This window comes from Eublepharis macularius, chromosome 10 (genome assembly GCF_028583425.1).
Source record: "Eublepharis macularius isolate TG4126 chromosome 10, MPM_Emac_v1.0, whole genome shotgun sequence".
Classification (NCBI taxonomy): Eukaryota; Metazoa; Chordata; class Lepidosauria; order Squamata; family Eublepharidae; genus Eublepharis; species Eublepharis macularius.
This window is the reverse complement of record NC_072799.1, coordinates 90677413-90697033: the sequence shown is the minus strand read 5'-3', so window position 1 is coordinate 90697033 and position 19621 is coordinate 90677413. Positions and strand designations below refer to the sequence as shown.

At 42.6% G+C, this 19621-nt stretch overlaps 1 protein-coding gene across 2 annotated transcripts in view; it reads left to right on the top strand.

Annotated features, from left to right (window-relative positions):
- The window catches only part of GABRB1 (gamma-aminobutyric acid type A receptor subunit beta1), a 165835-nt gene that overhangs the window by 97794 nt on the left and 48420 nt on the right, over positions 1–19621 (top strand). For both annotated transcript variants that reach the window (XM_054990168.1, XM_054990167.1), the window contains exon 4: positions 15971–16191. In XM_054990168.1, the coding sequence (XP_054846143.1) occupies positions 15971–16191 (221 nt within the window). The remainder of the gene's footprint in view (positions 1–15970; positions 16192–19621) is intronic.

Genomic DNA, 19621 nt, shown 5'->3' with positions numbered 1-19621 from the left:
GTTGAGGGTTTGGGGGGTTGCTTTTGAGGATCACATCCCTCTATAAATATTTCCATTAATATTTTTTTCTTTCATGAGAAGGAAAACATACTGCCTGGGCAAAAGCCTCCAAAATTCGTAAATGAAGCAAAAAGGAACGTTTTCACTTTGGTGGATTTTGGATCAGGCTCCACCAGGATTAATTTATCTAGGTTTCCCTTTAACAGCACTCCACAGGTGTATTGGTTGTCAAGAAAACATAATATATGTTTTCTTTGAATCTTGTGATTAATTTATTATTTCTTTGAATCTTTTTATATGTTTTGCTTCTGGCAAGGAGAGGTATTGAAAACACCCAGTTTTGCAGCAGCAGCAGCTAATTCCTTGTGTTACCTTTGATATATTCTGTTGTTTGTCACTGTGGATCCTTCAGCATGAACCCACAAGCTTTCATGCAGTCTAATGCTGTTTTGTTTCTTTTATGTCTTTGCCTGAGCTCAGCTATTATGGGGAAAGGAGACATGCTCAGACATACGGCTGGAAGCACTGGCCCAGGTGAATACTGATATCCAAGCTAACCCTGTTATGCATTGAAGATTTCAGTGAACACGTCAAGCATTATTGAATTAGCTTTCAAGTGTTTGTGGAAATTCATCTGGCAGGACTTTGATATGTGTCAGCATTGGCGTGAAAACATAAAAGATGGATGGCAGTGTGTGGAATATCAAATTAGAGATGAGAAGCCAGCTCAGAACGGCATTGTCATTTCAGTGGCAAGAAGGGTGCTGATTTTGGATCACATCAAATAAAATCACCACTTTGCAGGTCATGGAAAACAAGTCAAAGGCTTTGTTCTTTACTGAGGCTTTGCTTTTAAAGAAAATCCCATCTGTTCCTTTGGTCACTTCTGGAAGCCAAAAGTTAATTACAACATATTTTCTTCTAAACTGAAACTCTGAAACTCTTTTTGTTTCACCTTCAAGCAGTGACAGAATTCAAGGAATTAGTGGCCTTATCAATTAGAGCTGGAGCTAACCCTAATAGGATTGTCAACCTCCAGTTGGGGCCTGGAGATCTCATCTCTCCAGACAAAAGAGATCGGTTCTCCTGGAGAAAACGGCTATTTTGGAAGGGAGAGTCTTTGGCATTATACCCTGCTGAGGTCCCAGCCCTCGCCAGGCTCTGTGCCAAATCTCCGGGAATTTCCCAACCCAGAGTTGGCCACTCTAAATCCTAATAATAGTATCAGATCGATTTTTCGCCCAGATCTCTTACTTTCTTTAGAGCAGTGAGTGCTGTTTCTGCTTAGGCTTTTTCGACGGGGTTTCAGACAGGCCATTTCCACATGTCTTTATAGGCATGGCCCACCCTCGGAACTCTAGCAGCTTTTCCCCAGGCTTCTTCATGTCTACATTTGCAAAACATTTGCATGCTGTTTTGTTACCGTTTTTTCATTGCCTTTTCAGGAAACACACTTTGGGTGATGTTTTCTTTTAAAGCGTATTGATGGCGTGGTTCTTTAGCATTCTTTGGCACCTGAATGGTTAAAGCACTCTGAAGAATCCTTCCTATCTCTGCCCAGTTCCTCCCCTGAAGCACTTTCTCTTTCTGTTCAGCCCTGGAAGCCTCCTTGCAAAATGAACTGGATGCAAACCTCCATGAGCCAAGTTTAAAAAAAAATTGAAAGGGAGGTGGGTAATTTCAGGCTATGATGATGAAAGTGACTGAACTCCCCTTCAAAATTGTGTTTGTTAGGGACTGTTTGGAAGCTGTCCTGCAACCTCACAGAACAAGGAAAGCGCTTGTGGGGAGTGTGTGTGGAGGATGAGTTTTTGGAGTGACTCAGCAAAGCACACACTTAAAGCAGAAAAGAGGCAAGAACAACCAGCAGTGTGGAAATGGACAGAATGTGAGGCAAGTCCCAGGCTTACAGAGATTTGGGAAGCTCTATAAACTGGAACTTTTCCACCATGCTTTTAGAAGTTTGTGAATGGAGGTCAGTTATTACGATGGGACTTCTTATTATTCAGATTACATTTGTGTGACGTGTTTTGGCTAGTTTGATTGATGTAAGCAGCTTTCAATCCTACTGCTTAAGAGGAAAGTGGATTATAAATATTTGAAACGGATTAAATAAAATAAATGACAAGGATTCTTTCATTCATTTTTGTAACATGCTCCAGAATTATTATTCTGGTCAGGTGAGACATGGTAGGATATGTTTATTAGAATTATCTTTGGGAAACGGAGGTGCGTTTTTCCAGTGTAAAAGGATATGTACAAAACAACAAGGCTGGCCTGATGGTTTTTGTTTGGTGGAAGATCTTCTCCCCTATGTTTTGGTTTGCCCTTTATACTTGAAGCCCGGAAATAAATTTCTGGCTAAGACATTAGAGAGCCTATATTCCTTTTCTGCTTCTGACAAACTAGAATTTACGCCGTCAGACCCGGATCCCCTTGTTTCCAACAGGATGGCACTTTTTGCTTTAGCTGCTAGGAAAATTAGAGCAAATGTGGCTCTTAAGAAAGCAGCCAGATGAAATGAAATGTAAACTCTGAGTCTGAATGTGAATTTCTAGAGATGGATGTAATTTCAGAAATTTTAAAATTCTAGAGCTGTAAACATGTACTTTTCAATATTTTTATCAATGATCTGGATGAAGGAGTGGAAGGGCTGCTCATTAAATTTGCTGATGATACCAAATTGGGAGGGGTAGCAAACACCCAAGAAGATAGAATTAAAATTCAACAAGACCTGAATACTCTGGAGAAGTGGGCAGCTGTGAATAGGATGCAATTCAACAAAGACAAGCGCACAGTATTACATCTGGGCCACAAAAATGGGAAGCACAAATACTGGATGGGGGATACACTTCTGGGCAGTACTATATGTGAAAGAGATCTTGGGGTAAGAGTGGACTGTAAACTAAATATGAGCAGTCAGTGTGATGCAGTGGCAAAAAAGGCTAATTCAATCTTGGGTTGTATCAAAGGGGCCATAGCGTCAAAATCGCAGGAGGTCATAGCCCCTCTCTATACTGCCTTGGTCAGGCCGCACCTGGAGTATTGTGTGCAGTTCTGGAGGCCTCACTTCAAAAAGGATGTGGACAAAATCGAGAGGGTGCAGAGGAGAGCGACAAGAATGATCAGGGGTCTGGAGACTGAGCCCTACGAGGAAAGGCTGAGGGCCTTGGGAATGTTTAGTTTGGAGAAGAGGAGGTTGAGGGGGGACATGATTGCTCTCTTTAAATATTTGAAAGGCTGTCATTTGGAGGAGGGCAGGGAGCTGTTCCAGTTGGCAGCAGAGGGTAGGACCTGAAGCAATGGGCTTAAATTACATGCACAAAGGTACTGGCCGGATATTAGGAAAAACTTTTTCACGGTCAGAGTAGTTCAAAAGTGGAATCAGCTGCCTAGGGAGGTGGTGAGCTCCCCCTCACTTGCAGTTTTCAAGAAGAGGCTGGATGAATACTTGTCAGAGATGCTTTAGGCTGATCCTGCACTGGGCAGGGGGTTGGACTAGATGGTCTGTATGGCCCCTTCCAACTCTATGATTCTATGATTCTATGTTTTTAACTTATGAAGTCCTATGGCCACATACAATAAATTTGTCTCCTTTGTGTTGTGATGTCTGAGGGGTTTTGGCCTCCAAGGTGACTGAGTTGCTGCGCCCTGCACTGCAGGGAAGTTGCTCCCATCATTCCACCCTCTTCGCTGCCAGATGGTGATGATCCCCACTGCTGTTGTGCCCTCCTGCAGACAGTTGCTCTGCTGGGGAAGGGAAGCAGGCCTGCTGCTCTGGCAGTGGCAGCGCAGCCGCATGGGTATTGCTTGTGTCTTAATAAAACAAAATGGTTGGGGAAACAGGAACTATGAACTAATAAGAGCTGGCAGAGTGTTGTGACTTAGAGCGGAACTACAAGTGACAAAAGGCACAGGTTGGACACTTGTCAGCTTCCCTCAAGTTTTGATGGGAAATGTAGGCTTCCTGGTCTTCCAGCTTGGCTCTCTGACTTCTGTCCAATGGACTTTTCAACTGTCACTTGTCCAACATTCTGCCAAGCTGCCTACATTTCCCATCAAAACTTTGAGGGAAGCTGACAAGTGTCCAACCTGTGCCTTTTGTCACTTGTAGTTCCGCTCTGAGTTAGAATGTGAGCCAGGAAGTCAGTGGCTCATGCCTCATCTCAGCCATGAATTCAAATCCTAGCCTTAGGCAAGTACCAGTTGGGCTACCTTATTTAGATATTAACTAATCAACCCCAAATCAGAATTGACCCATTCATTAATGCAGTTGTTATAACTAATCTAAATTGGTGCCAGTGATGGGCTAGTAAAATCTGGAAATAGTCGAATCTGGCCATTATTATGGCACCTGGCTGTCATGCTTCGAGTTCATAAAGGTCAGAAGGAGGAAAGGAGTGTGAGCTAGCTGATATGTAACTGGCAGGGATGTTTTTGCCTTGATTGGTCCCTCCTTTTAATGTGTTTAGGTTACACCAATGATACCAATGGTGGCTCATTGACTCAATGAGGGTACTGATTTTGTATAAGCAATGACTCCTGTCTTGTTCTCTCTGGTACTGCACCTGCCAAGCATAGAATCAAACATTTTGCTCCCACATCCTGCAAGCAGTGCTGCAGCCTGGAGAAAATGCTGGCAAATGTTGTGAACAGGCCACACAACTGGGTAGTGGCTGTACTAGCTGTGCTCTGTTTGCAGGACTAGTACAAGATATCCCCCCATCCCCAAATCCTGTTTAATGTGCTTCCAATGGCATGTTACTGATTATTTATATAGTACTGGTCCCTGCTCTACCATGCTACTAGTTTGAGGGAGCTGTAAAAATCCTTCACCTGCCCCCTCTTCCTATTTTACTGCAGTTTGACAGACAAGCTCCCATGGGTGAATGAAACAGTCCCTCGGCATTCTATCCCTACTCAATTAGGGGGAAAGATATCAGCAGAAATCTGTTTCCATTTGAAACCAACAGAAGTGAAAAATGAGTCGAATAACTAATCCTAGTAGCTTTAATAACTTATTTAATGAAACAGAACCAAGTCTTTTTTTAAAGAACTCAAAATGAAAACGAAGGTTCTTTCACGCATTCAATAGCACATACCAGGAATAGGCAGTGTAGGGGTTCTTTGACAGGTCTGATCAAGACCGTGACAACTTGTGATCCACAAAGCCAATTGCAGCTATGCAGCCATGCATGGTGGCCCCACAAAGTCCAATAAATGCTTGTGAACCCTCCAGGTTTCTGCTCATATGAAATATTCACCTCCCCAGAAGTCCCACAAGAATTCTCATACACATGCAAGAACCAAGGACTTCCATATGAAATAACCAGCCCTTATGTTCTTGTACACCAATATATGAGCATTCACTGGTTACTCAGTACAACACTTGTCTGTAGCAGTTCTTAGTGTGGGCCAACGACAAACCTCAAGCAAGAGTATGAGAATGTGTTGAAGGTTAGAGTTAAAGCGGTATTCTCTGCTCTGATGTGCTGCTGTCACTACCACAACTCACTGCGGAAAAGAGGATTCTGGTTGCCAAAGCGCTTCCTTCTCATACTCTTCCTACTCAGTTTACCCAGGGAGGTTGCAGGCTGCTTCGTCATTCAGGAGGTGGAGAAGGCTAAAGAGGTTTGTTGCTGCCACTTGCTTGTTTGCTTGTTTGTATACAGGATAGCAGATGGGGAAGCAGAGAAGGGGAATACTCTGCAGTATTTAAAACTATGTGTTAAGAGCAGCAGATATGTCAGGGTCACCACGGCTGTGGTGAGAAGGGGAAATCAGAGCCATTCCAAAACACAATCTTTTGGTGAAACATGGTTGCTGTGAAAATGGAAGAGGGCTGAAAAAGACTGAGTTTGACATTCTTTCTTCTTCCCTGTAATACATGCTGTAAAGGAGTTTTAAACAATAACCTAAGGATGTGGGTGTTATGAATTCCAGATTTATAATCTGGCAGCACGGTTGCAGCTGTAGGAGAAGAGAACCATGAAGAGTGTCCTAGCCCCCTTGAAGCACAGCGGGGTATAAGGGAAGGGAAGGCAGCAGGTAGGCAAAGGATCTGTCAGAAGTACGGGTGTGCATAACAGAAAAAAGGAGCCGATAATACATCCGAAAATCTTCCGGTTTGGGATCCATGGAGGTCTGAAGCAGCTCCAGTTGCGGAGCTGACCGGACTGCCGTTTTAAGAGGCCGGCGGGGTGAAAATAGCCCGCGGCCGACTGCTCTCAGGCGGAGAGCAGGCAAAGAACGCTCAAGACCCTAGGGTGAGTTAGATCTCGGACGAGGGGGGGCTCTGCGCAACGGGTCCCCTCCCGATCCTTGAGGTCCCACCCTGCGACGGGTCGGCTACAATCTCTGCGGCAGTTTTGGGGCCAATTCGGCTGGCATAAGACCTACATACCCAAGCTTCGATTGGGGGAAGAAGTGGAGAGGAGAAGCTAAAATCGAAACAGCGATTACAACCCGAGAAAAGTGAAGGAGAAGGTAAAGATCACTATCTTCCGATACGGGACAGATTGATAAAAACAGAGAGGAAAAAAAGTAGATTTTTAAACTGCAACAGATTAATGAAAAGGAGGGGAAGACTCGGCAAGAGTTGTATTTGAAAAGAGACTAAGTTTAAAGAAGTTATTAAAGAAATCGGACTATTGTTTTGAATACCTGTGGCTATGGAGCTGTGAGAAAAAGACACCATCGCGAGATCTGCTGTGGGAAGACGGGAGACAGGAAGTGCGTAACAACAATAGAGTGGCTGGAGAGAAGCGGCCCTTGCTGGAGGGCAGGAAGAAGGGAATCGCCATTTTTGAAAGGGGAAGGGTCGCGGCTTCAGCGGAAAAGGAAGTAGGCCATTTTGGATTACAAAATCATAGAGAGACCATAGAGAAAAGACGCCCGACATTTTGGACTCCTTAAAAACTAATTTATGCAAGAAGACCGGGACATTTGAAATAAAAAAGGTACTAAATTTAACGCCACGGAGTTAAGGAAGAGAGCGGACTCGTGGGAGCAAGCTAAAGCAAGCCCCACGATGTCGAAAAAAGAGTGGCAATCGGCAATAGAGAACCTGGATAAAAAACTTTTAGAGGTGATTAAAGAATTTAAAGACATGAAATTGGAGCTGATCAAAGAGGTTAAACAGACAGTAAAATCGGAGCTGTCAGAAGTAAAATCGGAGTTGTCAGAAGTGAAGAAAGGTATGGAAACAATACAAAATGAATTACAAGGAACGCAGCAGAGAGTTAAAACAGTAGAAGGAGCGATGGAGAACTTAGCAGACACGCAACAGACAGAGATGAGACTGATGAGGGGAAGGATGGCGGTTGCGGAAAGTAGACATATGGAGAAGCAGCTCAGATTTCGCGGTTTGCCGGAAGTGGAAGGAAAGACAGCGCAAGAACAGATGACTGAGGTGTTAGCTGAATACCTGGGGAAGGAGGAGGAGGAAGTTGTGGCTATCCTCGATGTGGCATATCGCGTGAATTCGAGAATTGCAACCCAGAGGAAAGTACCAAGAGATGTGATTGTGCAATTTACAACACGAAACATGAAAGAGAAGATTGTGACTAAACAGTTTCAAGATCCATTGGAGATCGATGGCAAGACAATTATCATAATGAAGGAATTACCCAGATCAGTGTTATTAGATCGGAAAAAATATAAAGCGCTAATCCAGATGTTGAAGGACATGAAAATCAGGTACAGATGGGAGCTTCCAGAAGGTTTGTCCTTTGAATTTGGAGGTGCCAAAAAGCGCATTAGATCTGAGCGGGAGATGGAGCGATTTATAAGGGACAATGAAAAAGACTTACCAACAAGATTATGAGTATGGAGTGTAAAGTATTATCTTGGAATATAAATGGACTAAACTCACCGAATAAGAGGAAAAATATCTTCCACTGGCTATTAAAACAAAAATGTGACATTGTTTGCTTGCAAGAGACTCATATTCGAAAGCAGGATGTAAAATATTTAAAATTGGGAAAATTGGGCAAGGAATTTGTAGCGGCCTCAAGCAAGAAAAAAAGAGGAGTGGTGTTGTATGTAAAAGAGGAGCTACAGCCAAAATTTGTAATGAAAGATGTGGAAGCCAGATTTGTAGCAGTGGAATGTACTTGGAACTTAAAGAGAGTGTTGGTAGTCGGAGTTTATGCACCTAATGGTGCAAAAGAAAGCTTCTTTGAGGATTTGAGGAAGCATTTAGACGATCTTTCATATGACCAGATAATTCTTGCTGGAGACTTCAATGGAGTGACAGACTTGGAATTAGATAAAAAGACAATAACAGCACAAAAGAAAAGAGGATTATTACCAAAGCTCTTTTTTGAGTTGATTCAACAAGAGACTCTCGAAGATGTATGGAGGAGAGAATATCCCAAAAGCAGACAGTTTACTTTTTATTCTGCAAGGCACTCTACATTATCAAGAATTGACATGATCTGGGCCTCAAAAGACTTAGCGTTATGGACTAAGGAGGTAGAAATAATGCCGATGGTAGGCTCAGATCACAACCCAATTATGTGGAAATTAGGGAAAAGGAGAAAAAGGAAAGCATGGAGAATAAATGAGGACTTGCTACAAGAAGGAGAGAACATGGAGATACTGAGAAGAGAGACAAAGTTCTTCATACAATACAACGTGAATAAAGAAGTACCAACTGACAAAGTTTGGGATGCTTATAAGGCGGTTGTAAGGGGCATACTAATGGACTTAAATGGTAGAGCAAGAAAGAAGAAAGAGGAGAAAAGACAAGAGATTGAGGGGAAAATAAAAGCCAAAGAAACACAGCTAAAAAAGAGACCAGGGAAAAAGAAATTATACCAGGAAATTAAAATACTTCAAGAACAGTTAACAGCAATGAGTAATAAAGAATTGGAGTGGAACCTTAAAAGATTGAATCAGAAAGCATTTGAAGGTGCAAATAAACCTGGGAAGTACCTGGCATGGCAATTGAAGAAGAGAAGGGAAAAGAAAATAATAAATAAAATTTGTGAAGACAACAAAACGTATTTGGAACAGACTACCATTAGTAGAGCCTTTTATAAATTCTACGCTAAGCTGTACAATAAGAAAGAAGTAAATAAAGAATCAATAGCGTCATATTTGGAGAAAACGAAACTTCCAGAAATCTCGGAAGTTTGGAGAAATAAATTGAACAGTGAAGTAACGGACGAGGAAATAAGTAAGGCAATACAATCTGCAAATCTAGGAAAGGCGCCAGGGCCAGATGGACTTACGGCTAAATTTTATAAGACAATGGCCAATGAACTGGCACCATTCCTAAAAGAGGTGATCAATGGAGTTCTAAGGGATCAAAGGATTCCAGACACCTGGAGTGAAGCGAACATATCATTGATCCCAAAAGAGGGCCAAGACTTGACTAACGTGAAAAATTACAGACCTATATCGTTACTTAATAATGACTATAAAATTTTTGCGAAGATATTGGCGGAGAGACTGAAGGGGTGGCTCTCGGAGGTTATAGAAGAGGAACAAGCAGGTTTTTTGCCAGACAGACAAATAAGAGACAATTTAAGGACAGTGATTAATGCTATTGAATATTATGATAAGCGTTGTGACAAAGAGGTTGGTTTCTTCTTTGTTGACGCTGAAAAGGCGTTTGACAATTTAAACTGGGACTTTATGTTTGCCACTATGGAAAAGCTACAATTGGGAGAAAGATTCATCAGAGCAATTAAGGAAATCTACAGAGACCAGACTGCAGCAATTGTGGTGAATGATGAAGTGACCAAGAAATTGACTATAAGTAAAGGAACAAGACAAGGTTGCCCGTTGTCTCCACTGTTGTTCATTTTAGTATTGGAGATCCTGATGATACAAATACGACAAGATGAAGAAATTCGAGGAATAAAAATAAAGGACTATTCATATAAGGTCAGAGCATTTGCGGATGATATAATGTTAATTGTAGAGGACCCATTGGAGAACATGCCAAAAGTGATAGATAAGATTAAGGAGTTTGGAGATTTGGCAGGTTTCTATATCAATAAAAAGAAGTCAAAGATACTATGCAAAAATATGACTAAGCAGAAACAACAATTGTTAATGGAAATAACGGACTGTGAAGTAACAAGTAAGGTGAAATATTTGGGAATTGAACTGACTGCAAAGAATATAGATTTATTTAAAAACAATTATGAGAAACTATGGACTCAGATAGAGAGAGACTTGATTAAATGGAACAGGCTGAATCTGTCATGGTTGGGTAGGATTGCAGCAGTTAAGATGAATGTGTTACCAAGAGTAATGTTTTTGCTACAGACAATACCAATCATCAGAGACTCTAAACAATTTGAAAAATGGCAGAGGAAAATATCAGATTTTGTATGGGCAGGCAAGAAGCCTCGAGTGAAAATGAAAGTTTTACAAGACGCAAAAGAAAGAGGCGGAATGCAACTGCCCAACCTGAGACTTTACCACGATGCAATCTGCCTAGTGTGGCTGAAAGAGTGGATGACGCTAAAGAACAAGAAATTACTAGCCCTAGAGGGATATAAAAAAATATTTGGATGGCATGCATACCTATGGCACGATAAAGTAAAGGTGAACTCGATGTTCCTGCATCATTATATACGGAGAAGTTTATATACAATCTGGAAGAAGTACAGAATTTATCTACAAGAAGGAACTCCTTTGTGGGTAGTTCCATATGAGGTGATAGATCCGAGAGCTGTTGATAATGAGCAACAATGTTTACCTTATAAAGAAATAACTAGAACTGAAGCATCCAAACTCAGAATGAAGACGCAGGAGGAACTATCACCTTATTATGACTGGTTCCAGTACAGACAGATTAGAGACTTATATAATTCGGACTCTGTAAAGGGAGGTATACGAACAGAGAACTCGGAACTAGAGCAGACCCTTCTTAAAGAGGACAAGAAAAGAATATCTAAGGTATATCAAGTACTGTTGAAATGGTATACTGAGGATGAGATAGTAAAAACACAAATGGTGAAATGGGCTATAAATTTTAATAAAGAAATAACAATGGAGGCATGGGAATACTTGTGGAAGACTACAATGAAGACAACGACATGTACTAGCATTAAAGAGAACATTTACAAAATGATCTATCGTTGGTACATGACACCAAAGAAGATTGCGCTAGGGAATTTGAACACTTCTAATAAATGCTGGAAATGTAGGAAGCATGAGGGCTCCCTCTATCATATGTGGTGGTCGTGTGAGGTAGCTAGGCAGTACTGGGGGGAAATAATAAGAGAAATGAGTGAAATTTTACAATTTCAAATAAATAAGAACCCAGAACTCCTGCTACTAAACTTGGGAATGGAGGGAATTCCAGCCCATCATAGGACGTTGATATTTTATATGACAGCAGCAGCCAGACTTTTGTACGCGCAAAAATGGAAAGTACAAGAAGTGCCAACTATTGAAGATTGGATCTACAAATTGCTGTACATGGCAGAAATGGACAAGATGACAAGAAAACTGAGAAATCTGGACTCAGGGCAGTTTAACACAGACTGGGAGAAGCTGAAACAATATTTGGAGAAGAAATGGGAGGTGGGAGGAGAACTGTGGCAGTTTGAGAACTACTGAAGTATAATAAAATGCAGAGGGGGGTGACTTTACCGGGGGGGAGAAGAGACAAACGTGAATCTCTAGGCAGTTAGATTAATAGATTGACATATATATGGATACATACAGATTAATAAACAGAATATCGATAGAAAATAACTAACCATAAGGGCTAATTGTAAGGATTGATTAACTAATAATGTTTTCTTTTTGGTAAGACTGGTATAACGTACCAAACTGAATATGTTTATTTGAAGATATATATGAGTCAAATTGATTGATTATGTGATGATAGTTATATAGAATTATTATTGAAGGGAAATAGAAATATTAAAGTAATTAATTATAACTAAAATAGAACGAAGAAGATAGAATGAGTAACATATAGAGCATAAGTCAAATTGTTTGATTTAAATGAATATATGATTTATATGGTTCATGATTTATAGAAATATTTGAAATCGGAATTATGGAAAATGGGATAAATTGTTTATCCAATATGGAAATAATGACTCACAGTTTGGGTATAGAGTATTAGAAATAGTTAAGAATGTATTGCTTAGAATAAATGGGAGATTATATATTTGTTAGATAGAGGAATCTAAAAAGAGTAAGGGAAAAGGGACAAAGGGTTGGAAAACTGTTGGAAGTCAACAAAAAAGGGGGGGAAAGGGAGGGGGTTAGAAATGGAAAAAGGGAGAATTGATTGTAATGTATAAATAATTGATCCTAACCCAATAAAAATTTTTCTAAAAAAAAAAAAAAAAATACATCCGAAAATCACTGTTTCATTTAGTTAAAGCAGCTTCCAGAATGCTGAACCAAATCCGGGAAACTAAATTGTAATGGGTCCTTCCCACCAAAAAGTTTGTGTGTTTCATTTTGTTTTGTGCCTCGCAGGAGCAGGCAAGTACTGGGCTCGCCTGGCAGGACAGTGGCTTGTTTTCCTGAACAGCATTCACCAATCAGATTCCAAGGGGAGAGAGCCCTTACGTTATGAATGAACCCTGTTGGCACAATGCACATGAGTGCATGAATAGATCTCCTGGGGTGCATCTCGGTTTGTTTTGCAATGCTACTCAGGCACTTGTCTCCCCCCCCCCCCCCACATCCCCATCAAGGCATTTGGGATCACTATGAGGAAAAGAGCCATGGAGAGGGAGGGAGAATGGTCCGTTCGATTCATCAAACTTGATAAAAGTCCTGGACGACTTCAATCATACACCACAGTTCCAAAGATACTTCTCTGGTAGTAAGCCCAAGGAAACATAGCACCCAAGGTAATAATTTATTGGCTCTAAAAAGAAAAAGTGAACAGAAAGTGGGATTGTTTTAATGTTATCACCACCTTTCTCCCCCTTTCCTTAGCTAGACTATTTCTCACCACGTGCACCTGCCAACACTTGCCTTCTTCAGGATCTGTTTGTGTGTATGTGTGTAGTGTAATTGAGGGAAAATTCAGCAGGTCAATGATTTTAGAGGGAGGACTATATTCTATGTGGTTTTGGTGCTGTTCAATGCAAAAACAGCTGTCCGAAAGAACCTGGAAGCTGAAACAAATGGATTCGATCCCAGCCAGCCACAGTGCGTAGTTGGTTTGGATCGGAACACCCAGATCTGAAAATGAAACTGAAATTTTTCCTGTGCACACCCCTAGTCTGAAGAGTACCTTTTCTGTGACGTACCTTGTATTATATCAAGTAGCTACTTAAACGCGGCAGAGAGGCTGCAAATTACAGTTCAAAAAGTAATACATTTAGTTGGCAACAAGTTCTGCATTTTAAAGCTTCTCTACCATTCTAACTTGTGGTTGTCTAGTAACGCAGCTCTCGTCATTCCTTGCCTGTTGGCTCCCAGTTGTGTTTCCTACCCAGGGCAAGCTGGCAGAGAGAACACGAAATGTCTAGTGAGATGGAGAGGTCTGTTAGGGTGGCAAGACCTGGTGCTCAATCCCTTTTCTGAAGAAACCTGAAGAGCATCCATATGGGGACAACTAGGCTTACGGAAGTGACGTCATCGCACTGACCACAGGAGTGCTCCCGGCCTGTTTGGAGTGAAATCAGCCCAACACAAAGCGCAGGAGAGCTCCTGTGGCCACTGCAATGACGTCACTTCTGGAAGGGACGTCATCCCATGCTGGCTGACAGCGTGCATGTGCTTTGCACGCACACAAAGATTGAAACCTGGTAAGTACCGGCCCCCTCCGGCAGTTGCCAAAGAGACCTGGCAACGCTAGCAGTAATAGTCCATTAGCAAGCATTTTAAAAACTTGTCATGGTTACCTCCTTCTAGGGAAGCAGGCTGAGCAATACACTAGTAAGTGACCGTATTTACTTGTAGAATCAGATTTCAGCCATAGTTTATCACTCTGGATCACTGGGCATGTCTATTTTATTATTTTAAGTAGGAGACCCTGATCATGTTATTTTTGTCTGTCTGTCTGCCCATCTGTCTGTGAAGATTTGGGTATTTAAAAGCTGCTATCAACACAACCACAAAAAGAAGCAAATGTTGGTGATATATACTGAGAGAACTGTATTGGCTGATGCCTTTGAAGAGAAAGGTTAGCAAGTGCTACAAATATCAAAGAAAAAGCTTTAAGGAGGCAGTATTTATCTGTTTTGGAGATTTCTTTGCCACCTCTTCCGCAGGGTACTTAAAATTAATTAATTTTTTAATTTATTAAATTAAAATCAACCAGCCTTGGGAAATAAACATCATAAAACTATCCACATACAAACCTCAGACTGGAAGTCATCCATTACAAAGCTAGGGGAAAAAACCCTCTAATTAAAAGTCTGGGTAAAAAGGTACATTTTTGCCTGGTGCATAGAAGAATAAAGTAGGTGACAGGAAATGCTCGGGGAAGAGGGGGCATTGCAAAGGCAAAGTGCTACCACAAGAAATACCTTGTTTCCAGGGCTTTTTCTCTGGGAAAAGAGGTGGTGGAACTCAGTGGGTTGCCCTCGGAGAAAATGGTCACAGGGCTGGTGGCCCCGCCCCCTGATCTCCAGACAGAGGGGAGTTGAGATTGCCCTCCGTGCCACTGAGGGCACTCTAAACTCCCCTCTGTCTGGAGATCAGGGGGCGGGGCCACCAGCCGTGTGACCATTTTCAAGAGGTTCTGGAACTGCTTTCTACCGCGTTCCAGCTGAAAAAAAGCCCTGCTTGTTTCTAGTCACCGCCTGCCTCACCTCTGAAGGTGGGAGAACAGAGAGCAGGGCTTGAGAGGCAGATGGGCTGATCTTAGTGGTTCTGGGGCCCTGAACAAAAGTCCAAGATGAAGCCCTAAAATCCCTGCCACCACTGGGACCAAGCAAGAGGGGTCACCATTGCCACTAGCTGCCAGCTGCTCAAGCCCCAGAATGGGCAGGTGCAAGTAACGGGGGGACCCTGCTCTTCTTCTTTTCCCCCTCCTTGGGGGGGACAAGGCTGTGGGAAGTTGGGAACCCCCAAATACAGGGCCCAAGGCAGTCTGTTGCCCATTGGCAAAGACTACCCCTGGAAGCTCATATAAGGGGAAGTGAAAGTCAGTATATAGGCAAAAACCAGTGATTGAGATACCAGAGCAGCGGACCAACTCAGGCTAGTCTGACAAAGGCTAAGCAGTGGCTTGATGACATTCCCTGGGTTTAGGATCAAATTACTGGGGTAGGCTGCACTGCAAGGAGGGGTTTATAATCTCTGGTTATTACTGCCCAGCAAACTTGAGACAATTACTCTAGGGTGTGGTTGTGAGGGAACTTCTGAAGGCTTTAATCAAGGGCATTTCATCAATGTGCTCTTTGGAGCATTTCAGCAGGTGGGACATTCCCATGTGAGAAAGTCCAGTAATTCTTGTTAATTTAGGGGTCCATGATTTTGATATTGAACAGGATGGTTTTATCTAGTCCTGTGCAGCTAAATCAGAGGATCTTTTCGGGTCCCCTGAAGGGTGACTTCATTCATAACAGAAGCATCCAGGAAACAGATGGGTAGCCAGTTCAGAACTTTAACACAGGCATGATCCAGTCCCTGTAACTAACCATTAACAATAGCATGACCGTCACATTTAGGAAAAAATGAAGCTTTTGGCCTTTTGGATTATACTTTCAGCCATACCCAGACACTCTGAGAAGGGGAAGGTCAGTCCTCAGCAAAGATGGTAAACAGCTGGCCAAAAATGTTCTTTGCATTCCCTCCATGTCTTCACACCTGGCTGTTTAAAGACGAGCTTACGGACAAGGTGGACCCAAGATCTGTTCCCTATTTATGAGAAGAAGATCCCTGCAAGTAACTCCCATGGAACTCTGGCACTGCCCGTGTTTCTTAACAGTCTGGTGGCAACACCAGCAATATTTGAATAATAAAAGGTAGAAGTTGTGTGAAATACATTGAATTGTTTTTTCATTTTTTGCTTTATTTCCAGGACTATACACTTACCATGTATTTCCAACAATCCTGGAGGGATAAAAGATTATCATACTCTGGAATCCCGTTGAATCTAACTTTGGATAATAGAGTGGCTGACTATCTCTGGGTACCAGATACCTACTTCCTGAATGACAAGAAATCCTTTGTTCATGGAGTTACAGTGAAAAACCGAATGATTCGGCTACATCCAGATGGAACCGTTCTGTACGGCTTACGGTATGTATATTTAATCTTACTTTGCAGCTGTTAAGTGGAATAAGTTTCCACATGAGAACTGAGGGGCTGGATAAATGATCACTGTAGCCTTCTCAGTAAAGAACCCCTCACCTGCCCAAGCCATTTCTTCCATTATTTTCTTGATCCATTTGTGCTCCTCACTCTGAACTGTTAATAATTTCTAAGGCAGCTTTCAATTTCTACAATAAACTATTAAAAGGTATGCTAATAGAGCACAATAAAAACAAACAGGTAACCCCCATCACTACCCCCTAAAAATCAAGATGGCCTCAAGTGGCCCCAGCAGCCCTTCTGGGTAGGACTGCCAAGAGGCCCCCAACCAGCAGCTAGGCCCCCCAACCTGAAAAATGGGGTGGGGTGCTGACCCTCCTCTCCCTGGGAGCAGAGGCAGGCCAAAGCGCACTGCATGCAGGCGCCACAGGCCTGATAACATTACTTCCAGGTTAAATTGAAAGCAACAGAGACTCAGCAGGCCCCCAAAATAACATTTTTGCTATGTTTGGTGCCAATCCTTAGAGAACTGGCCCCACTGACATGCTGTAGTTTCCAGTTTGAACCAGAAGTGATGTCACCAGGCCTGTGGAGCCCCTGTGCAGTGTGCTCTTCCTGCGCCTGCTCACCTTTCCCCCGGTGGGTCAGGTGACGGTCAGCGGGGGGGGCGGGGGCGGATGGCCACCATGATGGGGGATCTGGCAGCCATAGTTGCCTGCCACCACTCCAAGCTACAGCAGGAGAAAAATAAAATAAAATTTGGTGACAGCAGCTACACTAATAATTCACTCTATGTAAATCTATAGAGTTTCTACTAACTCCTAGGTAGGGTTCCCTGGTGCCTGCCGGTGGTGAGCAAATTCCCAGGGATTTGCCCCCTCGTCCACCAATTGCTGAGCGATCATTGCACCAGCCGCAGGAGTGTTCCCATGCTTCGTTTGGGGCTGATTTGGGCCCCAAATGTGCCAAATTGGCCCTGTGCTGAGTGCAGGAGTGCTCTTGTGGCTGGCGCGACAATGTCACTTACGGAAGTGATGTTGCTGCACGTCTGGTGTGATGACGTCATTTCCAGAAGTGACATCATCATACCAGCTCCAGAGTGCGTGCGCGCAAGGACATACAGGTAGCCAGCACAAGGTAAGTGCCAAGTCCCCATCCTCCTAATGAGAGGATAGAGGAACCTGGCAACCCTACTCCTAGAGCTACCCTAGGTCACTTCCGGGTTTTTCTGGGAAGTGACACAGCAGTATAGCCGACATCATCCTCCATATCCCCCCCCCCCAGCCCTCCTGCCAGTTGCTGGCATTTCGCTTGCTGTTACGCTTCAGTACAGCAGCCCACACTGCCACCTTTCCCAGAGAGTTAAAGGTCTAGTTTCCCCTAGAAACTTTTCTAATTGTACCCCAATCTAACAAAATAACAAACCAGAGATTCACTCCCAATGAAAAAAACATGTACACTGAGAGATCTCTGTCTTTTGGTGCTACACCTCTGAAGATGCCAGCCACAGCTGCTGGCAAAACGTCAGGAACTACAATGCCAAGACCACGGCAATACAGCCCGGAAAACCCACAACAACCATCGTTCTCCGGCCGTGAAAGCCTTCGACAATACATTGTATTTAAATTGCTAGAAATATATTCCTCACAGAACTATCACATCGCTCTTTTAGATTGTGGAAGTAAAATGTAAGCGTATCTTTTTTTCATGCAATTAATGTGTTTGCTCCCTGACAGACAAGACCCCAGTACAAGCTGGTGTCAGCTTTATGATGTAGCTTAGCCACTTCAGAGGGGGGGGGGGTTCATTTTGAGTGGCAAAATTCACACTTCCAGCTCTTAAGCCATGGTTTGGAAAAAAAGAAAAGGGAATGCAGAAGTTGGCTGTCCTTTGCCTGTTTTTCAGCTATGTCAAATGGAAACCTTGCAAACGCATTCACCACAATTCACTCCTTCCCGCAAATGTTTACTTGCTTGCCTGATCACATGTACCTTTGTTTAGTCCTTGTGGAATCTATTCTAACCTGAAAGAGCCGCAGTGCTCCAGTTTACAGAAGCGTCTTTGCTTGGTTGCCTAGAAATTAATAACACTACGGTGGATGCTCTCTACCTTGTTTCAGTCGTATTTATTGCTGCTAAAACATAAAGACCCTGTCAAGAAAACCAAACAGAATAATACAATTGAGACAACATATGGCATCATGTTAGTCCGAAAGGTATTTTTAGACTCACATTTTGTTTTTATTCCGCTAATTTTTACCATATTTCTTAGCCGCTTGGAGCATGTATTAGCTTACTTTAGCATGCTAGGATTTCTTTCTATTTTCATCTTCGTCTTCAGTGTTAATTTTCTGGAATCACAGCTGTTTTGCGTAAGTGCCAAGATGACATGCTTGAACAGAGATACATATTAAAGAGACTGGACTTCCATGGCCTATTAGGAGGGTTGCAGAGTTGCATCGTTGGCAGGGAAGAGCGTGACGGGTGCAGGCACAGGTGAAAACTACGAGGGGGCTGAGGGGCTGGAGCCCCTCCCCCGGATTTGGCAAGGGGGGGGCAAGCAATGACAAACTCACAGGACTCAGTTACAATGGCAGATGAAACACAGGACTGTCCACCCTTCCTGTTGTATCATATTACAATTTCCATCATTCTTTGGGGCTTTGTTCCTGGTTTTTGCTCGTATGCAGGGCTTTTTTTTAGCGGGAATGCGGTGGAACGGAGTTCCGGAACCTCTTGAAAATGGTCACATGGCTGGTGGCCCCGCCCCCTGATCTCCAGACAGAGGGGAGTCAGGGGGCGGGGCCACCAGCCATGTGACCATTTTCTCCAAGGGCAACCCACTGAGTTCCGCCACCTCTTTTCCCAGAAAAAAAGCCCTGCTCGTATGTCTTTGTGCGCTGATTAAGAATTTATAATTTAAAAAAGGAATTGCGGTTTGCAATTTACAAATACATGTTATGGAAAAATTAAGAGACTCTGACGGAAGATATATGATTTTGAAAATCAGGCTCCTGGAAGGCAAGATTTACAATATATGCGCCAAACAATGCAAGGGAAAATTTTTATGAAAATGTTTTCCAATCCATTATCGATTTTCAAGAAGATAATGATCTTTGGAAGCATGAGTGGGGTAATGGATCGGGGGGCGGGGGGAAGATAGGTGAAAAGAACCAAAGAAGGCAAACATCCCCAAAATGTGTTTAATTATATGGAAATGTTATAATTGATAGATGCTTGGAGGATTAAAAATCTGAATATTGGAAACTATACTTTCTTTTCTGACAGACACCAAACACATTCAAGGATTGATATGTGCTGGATATAAAAAAAAACTGAGTTATTTATATTGTTTATTATATTATATGTTTACTCTTTCTTTTTTTCTTTTCCTTTTGATGTAATTATAATTGTGCTAT